The sequence below is a fragment of the Malus sylvestris genome, chromosome 16 (genome assembly GCF_916048215.2).
Source record: "Malus sylvestris chromosome 16, drMalSylv7.2, whole genome shotgun sequence".
NCBI lineage: Eukaryota > Viridiplantae > Streptophyta > Magnoliopsida > Rosales > Rosaceae > Malus > Malus sylvestris.
In genome coordinates this window covers 22,710,221-22,722,457 of record NC_062275.1, presented here as the reverse complement: position 1 = coordinate 22,722,457, position 12,237 = coordinate 22,710,221, and the positions used below count along the sequence as shown (strand labels likewise).

General features: G+C 37.3%; 1 protein-coding gene across 3 annotated transcripts; it reads left to right on the top strand.

Annotated features, from left to right (window-relative positions):
• Nucleotides 1-2,569: 2,569 nt before the first annotated feature.
• On the top strand, nt 2,570-11,796 carry LOC126606966 (protein BLISTER). 3 transcript variants are annotated; one of them, XM_050274380.1, is made up of 13 exons: nt 2,570-3,061; nt 3,855-4,557; nt 4,673-5,298; nt 6,205-6,324; nt 6,562-6,627; nt 6,778-6,888; nt 7,241-7,317; nt 7,948-8,015; nt 9,016-9,129; nt 9,867-10,036; nt 10,190-10,258; nt 10,856-11,011; nt 11,260-11,796. In XM_050274380.1, exons 1-13 carry the CDS (start codon nt 2,996-2,998, stop codon nt 11,338-11,340), a joined length of 2,427 nt encoding a protein of 808 aa, XP_050130337.1. In that variant the 5' UTR covers nt 2,570-2,995; the 3' UTR covers nt 11,341-11,796. The 3 variants fall into 3 exon arrangements, with proteins under 3 accessions (XP_050130337.1, XP_050130340.1, XP_050130339.1); XM_050274383.1 differs by having other exon boundaries at nt 2,571-3,061; nt 4,997-5,298; XM_050274382.1 differs by having other exon boundaries at nt 2,571-3,061; nt 4,685-5,298.
• Nucleotides 11,797-12,237: the final 441 nt, after the last annotated feature.

Here is a 12,237-nt window from a genome sequence, read left to right as displayed (position 1 = left end):
GCTGGAAAAAAGTTAATGAAGCATCATAATATGTTATGGACATCATGTGTAGCACATTGTATTGATCTCATGTTTGAGGCAATGGGGAAGAAAGAGAATGTTGCTACTGTGGTAAAAAGAGCTAGAACGATCACAAATTATATTTACAATCACGGTTGGTTGTTGGCAAAGATGCGTGAATTTTGCAAAGGAGACATTATTCGTCCAGCTACCACTCGATTCGCCACCAACTATATTGCATTAGACACCCTACTTAAGAAGAAAGCAGGGTTGAAGCACCTACTCACTAGTGACAATTAGGCCAACCACAATCAGAACATGTGTGCCAAGTGTTTGAACCTCTTTACAAAGTTTTACGGATCGTTGACACAGAAGTGTATCCTACTATAGGGGCAATAAATGAGTTGATGCGTGTAGTGAAAAATGAATTGGAAAGAAAACATGGTGCAAGGTGGGCCATAAAAATAATTGAAGACCGATGGTATAAAACATTATACCACGATTTGCATGCAGCAAGTATAAATTATGTCATAATTTGCAATTCATTTCTTTAGTTGCATAAGTATTATTTCTCTTATTAGAGTATGTGTTTCTTTGAACAACATATTATTTGAATCCTCGATACCAATACAGACCCGGTGTTGGAGATGATGGTACCTTTATACGTGCTGTACATAATGTATACTCTAAATTAAACCCTGCATCACCAACAGTTGGCCAATTTGGAAATGAGGTACATAATTACTTAAATTATAATAATTACTTTGTTGGATTAAACTAACACGATTTATTGAATTCAGCTAACATGGTTTAAAGATGCAAGAAGAACTTTTGGAGAACCAACATCAATTGCCGCTCGAACAAAAATGTCTCCTAGTGAGTGTAAACATATTTCACGATAAGAATTTATTGGAGTTATTAGGCTTATCAACATTGTTTTTCATTGTAGCTGAATGGTGGATCATGTATGGGACTGATGCATCAACTGTGAGAAAGTTAGCAATCAAAGTATTATCACAAACAGCTTCCTCATCTGCTTGTGAAAGAAATTGGAGCACATTTGTACTCATACACACAAAGCAAAGAAATAGGTTGGCTCATAGTCGGTTGGAAAAATTAGTTTATTGCTACTACAACATGAAGCTTTAAATTCGAGATAAGGAAGCAGAAATAGATCATGTTGACCGTGGTGACCCACTAGATGTATTTGATATTGTTGCTGAAGATGATGATACAGAGGGTAACCAACTTTATCAATGGATTAGACCTCTTCATTTAGATGATGATGAGGGCAACCCAGCTCCCAGAGTTGCTGAAGAAACACGTAATAAAGGGATAAATGTAGAAAGAGGATTAGCGGAGGAGGTGTGATCTAGCAGCGCTGACTCTTTGGAAGAACTTTTGCGACCAAGACCAAGAAACACTGGAATTCCACCTTCTTCCAATCCTACACAACCACAACATCGTGCTGATACTAATGATAGCTTTAGTACGAGATCAGGAGGAGACTCACCTACCACTGGAGGTGGGAATGATGAAGGATATAGTGAAGCTGGAGGTATTGGTGGTGGATATGGAAACTATGTTAGACCATCTCCCGAATTTATGAGCCCCTTCACTGGTGAGGCAAACTTCACGCATGTAACACAGGATGAGGACCATGGCAGTAGGCGGGCAGGACCAGGAATTGGTGCCATAGGGAAGGACTGTACTCGTAGAGAAAGAGGCAAGGGGATTTTGTCAAGTCAAGAAGATGACTCGTTATCTATAACTTCGGACTCTGTTGGAGTGGGAAGTAGTAACTATGGTTATACTCATAACCAACCATTTCCCTACCCTTCATATCCCATTCCTGTTGGGATGAAATCGAGTGACTTATGGAAACAATCCGAGACTCAATCTTCAAATGATTTTGCTTATGGACAAGGTCAACCAATCTCGGATCCATATAGGTGGCATGTTAACAATTACATGCAAAACTATTTTGGGGATTTATCATTTGATAACTACTCTTCACAATACACTCACTCTACACATAGAGATGATGAAGATGGTGAAAAATTTGAACCTTATAGGAACTCTATGTGGTACTAAGTCACTCATGTATCTTACCATGCAATGTATAAAGTGTAAAATATTGTACTAATTCATTATATATAAATGATTATGGTGTGTTTAAATTTTTTTCATTAATTACTACATATTTTCTACACTCACAATGTTTGCCAGCTCGCTAAATAATCAACTTGATAATGTTAAATCCATCATGCAATGCATTCCTTCCAATTTTTTATGATAAACTAATAGATAATTGACTAAATAAACATCCTGCAAAGTTTCAATAAAAATTTCCAAGTTTTTCTTACAATTTCCGTAGTTTCCATATTATTTTTATCGATATCGATATTATCCCAATATTTCCATTGATATTTTTGTGTTTTCAGATTACCGATATTTCCGATATCATCGATATTTAATACCTTGATTACAACAATCATCTCTTCAACTCTACCCCAACAAAATACACCAAAATAAATAATAAACTTGGAAAATTGAACAATTGAAAAATTGAAAAATTGAAAAATTGAAAAAACAAAACGCACAGAAAAGCGAGAGAGAGAGGGGGAGGGAGGAGAGAGAGAGAGAGCAAAGCGGGGGAGATCTGCCAGAACCAAAGAATTTCATCGAGCTCTCCTTCTCTCCGATCAGATCGGACTCTCTGTCCGTACAAAAATTAGGGCTTCATATTTACTTTCCCAATTTCTCCCACAATATTTCGATTTTTACATTTTGCAATTCGAAATTATCCGACAGTTTGAATTGCGTTGAATTGCGCCTCATTCCTTGATTCCCTGATCCGGATACGCTGTAATTTTTTAGGGTTTTGTTGTTGGCACGTAGGGTTTTGGTTCGTTAGGGGTTTGTGGGGGAGGCGGTGGTGGCAATTGGGCATTTGATATGTTTGAAATTGTTTGAGTTTTGGGGGATTGATTGAATGGCTTCGGCTCAGGTACTGCCCAACTCGCGAAAGCAAGATCTTTTGGAAGCCGGAAAGCGCCGGGTAATGTTTCTATTCGATTACAATTTCGATCTCGCACGAAATGTTTCATTTTGCATTTGTATGCATGCTTGGGTCTGTGTATGTATATGCAATTCGAAATGCGAAATGATTGATTTTTCATGTCAAATCTTAATCCACTTGTCGAGTTTGATTGTGAACGGTCGTAATTCATATTTTGTAGCTGTCATAATGTAGTTAATTTGTTGCTGATGATAGAAATTCGATTACAAACGCACATTTTTGTGGTCTAGGAATCCGTTTTGATTGGGTTACATGTTTAGAAACAGAACGGGATATTGGGAATATATTGAATGTTGATGCTTCTGGGTGTCTACGATGAACCCTTGTATCTTGTTTTGAGCTAGCAGGAACAAACTGATTTAGCAGTATTTTAGTTACGTGACGTAAGAAACAAAGACGTAGAACAGGTAGGTTTTGAATTTGCATATAAGGCTAGGCTGTCATGGTTATTTCATAAGCATTCTTCATATACAGACTCCTTATGGTAAGAAAAAGAAAGAGGAAGAAGAAGAGCACAATAAACTTAAAGTGTCAATGATCCGCCGTACTTTGACAAAGTTTTGTTTTGTTTCTTCAAAAAGAAGTTCTCTAAGCTTCTAGGTCCCTTGATAGACGGATCAAATCTTAGTTCTGGGTCTCTATAGTTCACTTTTTCTTAGTTTAGAAACGCGACTTTAACAAATATTTAGTCATTTCAGAGACAAATTTCATACCAAATATTTTTATTTGATTGTAGAATTTCACACATATTTGGTTTCCTCTGCTTTTGCAGCTGGAGGAGTTTCGGAAGAAAAAAGCAGCAGACCGAGCTAAGAAGGCTTCATCCACTAGCCAAATCGATGCTTCTGAAGTTAGCTCAAACGAGAAACAATCTCTAGAAACTGAACATGTACGAGTTACAGCCTCTGATGGTGCTGGTACATCTGATGGGCCCAGTAGTGCTTTTACTGAAACTTCTTCTGTATTATTGAACAATGATAGCAACGCGATTGATTTTTTGCAAAAAAATGAACAAGCTTCCGTGGATAATAATACACACAGCAGTCCTTCAACCTCTGAGTTTAATGCATATTCTGGAGATCAAGTACAGAAACATGCTGATCAAGAATATCTGAGATATGGTGTTTTAGGGTTTGGGGGACCACTGGCCGTTAATAATCGCCATGGGACTAATGGGATAAGTAATGATTTTGAAAAATATACTGGTGCCTTAGGTGGGACAACATCTGACCAGTCTTTTGCTCCACGCCCACAAGCAAATCAAGATTTTGCGGGCAATACAAGTCACTCCAGTTCTTATGGAAGGAATGAATTTCAGTCCAAAGAACATATTACATCTTTAATGGATTCTGGTTCTTCACATCCATCTGTTGCAAAAATCTCATCTCAGAACTCTGTCAGCACATTACTACAGAGTGAAGCCTCTAATGTCAGCATAGTGTCTGGTGGCCCTGCACCGTCTTCACTTTATGAAGGTAATTGTACATTTTTGGATTTTGGTTTTTGGTGTTCTGATCTAAAATCAGTGTATTTGTGAATAATTTCCAACTCTTGTCTTTGAGGAATATGCTTACTGTATTATGTTTTGAGATGTCATGGCAGACTTGGTTGAACCCAGTCCCAGCATAAGAGGATTTGCTTCTGAAGTTGGTAAAAACATCCGTGGTAGTAGTGAGGACTTAAGTGATTCTCTGAGTTATAAATTTGGGGAAGGAAAGCTTAGCAGCTTTGCCAGTAGCATTTCTAGTGGGCAGAGTGCACCAGTTCAAACATATGAATCCATGGGGGGTTTTGGATCTGATTCTAGAAGTTCCTCCAATCATGCATCATTGTATTCAGTTACACCTGAAACTAATTCTCGGAGATCTCGTCCATCCTTCCTTGATTCTCTTAATGTGTCTAAAACTTCTTCAGGCACTGTTTCTCAACAACCTGAACCAGAAGGGCCATTTATGTCCAACAGTTCTAAATCAAGTGGCATGAATTTTCTAGGTTCATCGCCTTTCCACAAGCCATCTATGGATGATGATACTGTGAGACCCTTTTTAAAGTTTGAAAGTGGTGCACCTCATGCATCTGAGCCTTCCATGAAGTCTTCACTTTCTCCTAATGCTTGGATGGACCAGCAGAGGCCAACAGTTGAGGGGAATAGCATGGAGAGAAAGCATGAATTTTATTCTCCTAATCAGAATGAAGATTTTTCTGCTTTGGAACAGGTGTAGTGTGTCCCTATTTTTCAGCTGGTGGATTTTTACACATATGTCCAGTGGTGCCACTTCTTTCTCATATTCAGATATTTTATCCATTTTAAGTTTTTAACACGGAGAATCCTTAATCAATTCAATAGTCTGCTGTTATGGCCTCTCTTCGATGCATAGCATGACAAAAGCAGTCCATTGAGTTTTTATGAGCATCCTTTTGGATGAAAATATAGGTTGATTACTAGAGAACATCACGAGTAATAAGGGGTATTGATGACATAGTTGTGACTTTTGAGGGAGTAGTGACTGGATGGCAATAGATAGAAGCTTATAGTGAAGATATGTAGATGATAGCAAAGTATAAAACATCGAGATACTAGGATATTTATGGTATGGGATTGACCAAAAAGGATGTATGATATTGAAGAATGGACATACCTTTCTTTTCAAGTGCATTACCTAAGCTGGCGCATAATCCTATACTCTCAAATTTTGACTTCCTTTTTTGAGACTTTGAATACAATAAACAACTTTAGCACAGTGGAGAAAGATACATATACTAGGCCAAGGCCTATACACCAAATAAACTCATTGACCATGGATAAAGAAAAACTGTTTCAACGTCAAAAAATGATGTCCCTTTTTTGTCAGTGGAACGTTTGACATTAAATTACTAGATGCTAAGTTTGTTTGGTATATCTACTAAGTAAGTTTTATTTTCCATGCGTCAGTTATAAATTGTGAACTGCAAGTGTCATATGGCTTTGTCATTCATCACAGGTTGTAGTACTTCAAAATAAAAAGAACAAATTGATTTAACCTTGTTAAGTTTATTTGAATAGTGATATCACCTTAGCAAAATCGTTTCTTTGGAATACTTTTTTGTTGACATGTTTTTGTATTTTTCTTGTCATTATGCAGCATATTGAAGATTTGACACAAGAAAAGTTCTCTTTGCAACGAGCACTTGAGGCTTCACGTGCTTTAGCAGAGTCATTGGCTGCTGAAAATTCTTCTTTGACAGAGAGTTATAACCAACAGGTGTTTCTGCTTTACATGATATTGCACCTTGACATTTGTATAACTTTTACTTTGTTGATGAATTGTGAACTAAACATCTTTGTATTACTTTCTTTTTGCCTGATTTATCCTATTATGAAGACGGTTGTGCTGACTTCATCCGAAATGATGCCCCTTGTGTTTCCCTGACAAAGTCATTTGATAGTGCCATGGCCCACGGCTTTCTTCTAACTGTTGTTCTGTTTTCTTTTTCTCCAGAGAACTGTTGTTGATCAACTAAAATCTGACTTGGAAAATATACAGGAGGAAATCAAACACCAGCTGGTTAGAGTCAATCATCCCCCTTCTACTGATAATTGCAGAGCAAACTTGTACCTCTGGGGACCATTCTAATTTATTAGTTATTTAATATAGGTGGAACTTGACTCGTCTTCAATTTATGTTGTAGTAGTTTTAATTTCTTGATGTGAACAGGTGGAACTTGATGCGGTCAGAAATGAATATGCAAATGCACAGCTAGAATGTAATGCCGCTGATGAACGTGCTAAGCTATTGGCATCGGAAGTTATCGGATTAGAGGAGAAGGTAGTGTTTTTTCTTGGTATGTTGGGATTTTAGGTACTGAGTTTAGAAAGAAATTTTGATTCAGTTTTTTGATCTGGAGAAAACCTTTCTTATTATAATTGTATTTGCTTTTCTGTCTGAATAAAGGGACATAATAGGCAGAAATTCTCATGATATTTTTTTTCCCTTCATTGTGAGCTATGAAACTATTAATGTTCACACTTTTGACAAACATAAAATTTTATCCTTGTATGATTATATATGAGTGCGTATGCACATATTAATATGAGTTAGGTACTGAAATTGCGAATCGTTGATAGTGCTTTTTAAAATAAAATAAAAAAGAATTCAAATTTTATGTTTACTTTTGTAGGCATTAAGACTAAGGTCCAGTGAGCTAAAGCTGGAGAGGCAATTGGAGAACTCACAGGCTGAAATCTTGTCGTACAAGTACGTTAGCGTTCTACTGTTCAGTAAATTAAGAATTTGTGCACAAATTCTGAATCACTTGTTTGATATTTTACCACTCCCCATCTTATATGGAGAATGTTACACTTGTCTTGGAAATATAAAATAAAATAGAAACTAAATCTGAAATTTTGACAGTGGCTCTGAATGTAACAAACTACTGAGTAATGAGCTGTAGAATTATGTGTTATGAGATTATGGATTAAGTTGTGAACACCTTTTTCATCCTTTATTGTTGGGCTTGCGGGTTTCAATAGAATGTTGTGCCATCATAATATGAAAGGACATGCTCACATGCTCAAGGAGTGGAGATGACAAGTGCCTGAAGAAGTAGGACTAGTTTGAAACTGATTCAAAGTCTCTTCCTCTAATGGTGGGATCTTATCAATGTGCTTTTGGACCAAAGTGCTTCTGGTTATCTAGCAAAATATTGTTATCACATTATAAGTATGGTATTATATGGTGTTAGATGGGATGCCTCACCTTTTCTCTCCCTCTCCTCCTCTCCCCCCCCCCTCCCCCCCGGCCCCCCTTCCCTTACTCCCATTACATATAATTATCATGCTGTGTAGCTACATGTCTCTGAAGATAACTATTTATGAATCTGTGCAGGAAAAGAATGTCCAGCCTAGAAAAAGATCGTTCAGATTTGCAGTCAACTATCAATGCTCTTCAGGAAGGTAAGTGTGCCTATATAAAAATACCTCTGTGTAGAGTATTTACCTTGTAGTGGCTTTTCCAGGGACAAATTGCTTACTTTTTTAATTTCCTGGTCTAGATTTTCTGCTTTCTGGTGTCATTGTCACCATTTTAAGAGCTTAATTAAGCGACTTCTTTTAGCAAGGTTATTTAACTGCTTAGAGTGTGAAGTAACTCCACACCACATCACTAGCCCTATAAACTATTGGTGAGATACACAAATGCAGCCAGACTCCCAGTCATGCATTTGAAAGAAGTGATCATGTATTCCGTTGTGTTTTTTAAGTTTTAAAACTTTTTTGTTCTTCTTGTTATAGTTATATTAGCAATGTGAATACAAGCTATGAATATTGGGAGTTGCATGTAGCAAAGGCCCTAAATTTAATCGATAGGGGCTGGGACAACTGTATTGTGTATGTCCATAAATATTGAAACTTGTTAGGCCTACATTTGAGAATACTTCGTTGGATGTGTGGGCACACGAGAAAGGACAAGATTAGGAATGAGGATATCTGAGGTAAATTAGGAGTAGTTGAAATTGAAGATAAGATGAGAGAGAATCGGTTAAGGTGGTTTGGACATGTGAAACGAAGACCTACAGACGCTCCGGTTAGAAGGTGCGATTATGAGACAGAGGCTCAAGGCCAAAAGGGTAGGGGAAGACTTAGGAAGACTTGGAAATAGACTCTAAGAAAAGACTTGGACTACTTCAATCTAACAGAAGAAATGACACAAAACCGAGCGCAATGGCGTTCTGGGATTCATATAGCCAACCCCACTTAGTGGGATAAGGCTTTGTTGCTGTTGTTTCCATCTTTCTTGACTGTGAAGTGGCTAAGTGGTCCTTGTGCCAATAAGGGCAGGTCGTCGTGAAATTATTGAGTTGTTTCTTAAGCTTTCCACTAATGTGAATGCACCCTTATCTAGTATTATTTATGGTTGCATATCTTACCCCTTATTCAGTGTTATTATCTGGTATAGAGAAGAAGCTGTTGCAGTCTATGCTACGGAAAGCCTCCACAAGTGGAAATAAAGTTGATGTCAGCAAGAGTACTACTAACAACAAAGATGTGTCTACTTCTACAGAAGATCTAGGTAAATTCAACTCTTCTGGATATTTTGCTTATAAATTGATATTTCTATATCCAAATGATAAGGGCTGAGTTTCGTAATGTATCCGGTTAATTGGTACGTAGCCATGGTTCTTTTTCTTTTTTTTTTTGGGTTTTAGTCCATGTGTTTTTCAAATTAGTGCTTGAGTGTGTTATTATATGTTGAACAGTACTCCATCTTCAAATTTTTTATGATTGCATTATATGGATGATATTCTGAGAATATTTCTAGTGTTGTGTTTGTAGATAACTTTTGGTATCTATCTATTAATTTTATATCAACTTAGCACTTTTGACAACTGTTGAAATAAACTGATTGCTGCTGATTTATCCTGATTTCATTAACACAAAATCTGTTTAATTGTAATCCTAATTAATCAATATCTTCCAAAAGGAAAAAATGATACCCAGAATTCTGGGAATAGGCAAAGATAACCTAAGTGCTCCTCATTGTTTTGATTGATATTCCTGATCAACTGTTTTAATTTACAGAAGTTGGAGTTGTGGTTGCAGTCGTTGTATGACAAGTTTATTACTTATTTTTGTGGAATTTAAGTTGCTGATCAATGCTCACAAAAAACAAAGAATAATGTTTCACAAATAAGCCTTGTACAGTTGTACTGATGAATGAATGACTAAAGTGTGACAGCTATTTCTCCTTTTTGTAATCTTTTTTCTTTTATAATTATGCTTTGTGCGTCTGGGTATTGTGTTCACCAGTTGAGGAAAATGAAGACGCTATTCCTGACACCTTAGGCCAGGAAGGGGGCGATGCCTCGAGTTTCCCAATGCTGCCTGAAAATGGACAGTCAACTTTTGACATTTCATCTGTGAATCTACCTCCCGATCAGATGCAAACAGTTGAAAACATCAGTACACTAATTTCCGAGGTACCATGCACCCCTTATATCCTCTCCTAACTATCTACCCCTTGTATTTTCTCAGTGATACACTTTTGAAGGCTTATTTCCTTTCTTTTCCTTCAGATTTGTGTTGTAAAATCTAGTCCATTAAATTGAATTCTACTCTCTTTGGTATTTCAGTTAGCATTGGAGAAAGAAGAATTGATACAATCTTTGGCATCCGAGTCATCTCAATGTTCCAAGCTGAAGGTAGCATATTTTTAATTTTCAACTCAGTATAGAAGTCTGCTACGACTTTTGACTTGTTAGTATGTAGCCCACTTTAAGCAAGAAAGGGCTTTCTTTGGGACCGAGTAATATATTTTAGGGTTGAGGCCTTGTTGTTGATACATGGTTGAAAAAGCATTAAACGTACAAATGGAATATGAAATAATGTGAGCAAAAGAGGCCTATGCACTTCGCACGTGTACTTGGTTCTGAGAATGATAGTATCATCTATGGGCCTCTCGCTCATACTCTAGTGCAAAATGTATCTTCAAGTCATATTGTTAGCAGTCATTCAATTTTTTTTATATATTCGTTTGTGTCTGGCTTAAGAGGTCGCACTTGGTGCGATGGCAAGTGCCTTCGCCCATGAGCGGTAGGTCTCGGGTTCGAGACTTGGGAGCAGCCTCTCCATAAATGGGGGTAAGGCTAGCCGACATTCACCTCTCTCAGACCCTGCGTAAAGCGGGAGCCTTGTGCACTGGGTACGACCTTTTATTCGTTTGTGTCTGGCTCATAATTATTTTCAGGGGCCACAGCTAATAATTGCAATGTTGACTGTTTTCCTTTTCATGAATGAAGGAGCTGAACAATGAATTGTCTCGGAAACTTGAAGCCCAAACTCAGAGATTAGAGCTTTTGACAGCCCAAAGTATGGCTAATGAGAATACTCTCGTCAGACAACCCACTCCTGTTGATATGTCGTACAATGCTCCATATGCAGATGAAGGTGATGAGGTAATGCGTTTTGTTTTATATAAATATTATTTATACTTAAAGCACAGGTACATCATTCCTCAAAGAACTGAACAGTTCTGTGATTGTTTTGCTTCTAAATACATTTATTGCCGAAATTACGAATGTCTTTCTGATACAAGCTGATAGTTACCTATAGCTCAATATAAAGAAGAAAAGAAAAAGAAACCCAGAGTGCAAATGATTGGCTGATATAGAAATATTATTTTTCTCTATATTCTCGTATGTAGGTAGTGGAAAGAGTCTTGGGATGGATTATGAAGCTTTTCCCTGGAGGGCCATCAAAACGAAGAACTAGTAAGCTTCTATGAGTTTCGACTCAGTATAGCTTGTCAGGAATGCCTGTGCTGAGATCTGGTTTTGTTTTCCATCACTCCCTTGGCGTAATGAAGGTCGTAATTTGTTTATTTTTTGAGTCAATCTTAGAGCCCATTCTTTCCAGTACAAGAAATAAGATCTTGTACGTAAGAGGCCGGCCCTGTCATTGATTGAGAGAGCATTTCTTTGAATGATGACAATAAAGTCCCTTGTTACACTTATTGATTTAGATCTTATATTTTAGGGGAAGGGATGTGGTGGATACCGAAAGAGAGGGATTAAAAGTATAGACGTGAGAGATGAACGTGCATTTTTTTAGTTTCGCAATTTTTTGTTGTATTTTAATTTGAATGTGCTTTTTTTTTTTTAATGCGTTTGAGGTTTTTCTTTGCGAAACTTGTTCAGGCATGACTTTCGATATACATAATGATATGTCTTATGAATTTGAATCGACGATTGCGTTATTAATCAGTTGGATCTAAACCAAGTTTCTTATGTATAGTAATATAAATGGATGTCTACAAAGACAATGGGTAATTTACTGTTTCATCTACCTTCATGTAGACTTGTAAACGGGTCGGGTTTATTGGGTTTGGGTTGAGTTTCACTTAACCCGTTAACTTAACGGGTCATTCAAACCCAACCTGTTAAGTTAACGGGTCATCCAAATCCAAACCGTTAAGCTAACGGGGTCATCCATTCACCCGTGAACAACTTATTTTTTTTTTTCGTTTCACCCGTCATCCGTGCCTTCATCATCGACCTCTTCTGGGCCGCAATTCTGGTTGATTTTTTGTATTTCCCTAAGATCCATGAACAAACCACCCAGAGTTCAAAGGATCTCACCGACATCATTTTCAAATTCCCCGGACGGAAATCTCCTCTTAAGG

Excerpts from the sequence above, each read along its gene's own strand:
- LOC126606966 (XM_050274380.1), top strand. The coding sequence starts at position 2,996 with ATGGCTTCGGCTCAGGTACTGCCCAACTCGCGAAAGCAAGATCTTTTG. Across the intron at positions 6,325-6,561 it reads CAGAGAGTTATAACCAACAG|AGAACTGTTGTTGATCAACT; the intron begins GTGTTTCTGCTT and ends CTTTTTCTCCAG. Across the intron at positions 8,016-9,015 it reads TATCAATGCTCTTCAGGAAG|AGAAGAAGCTGTTGCAGTCT; the intron begins GTAAGTGTGCCT and ends TATCTGGTATAG.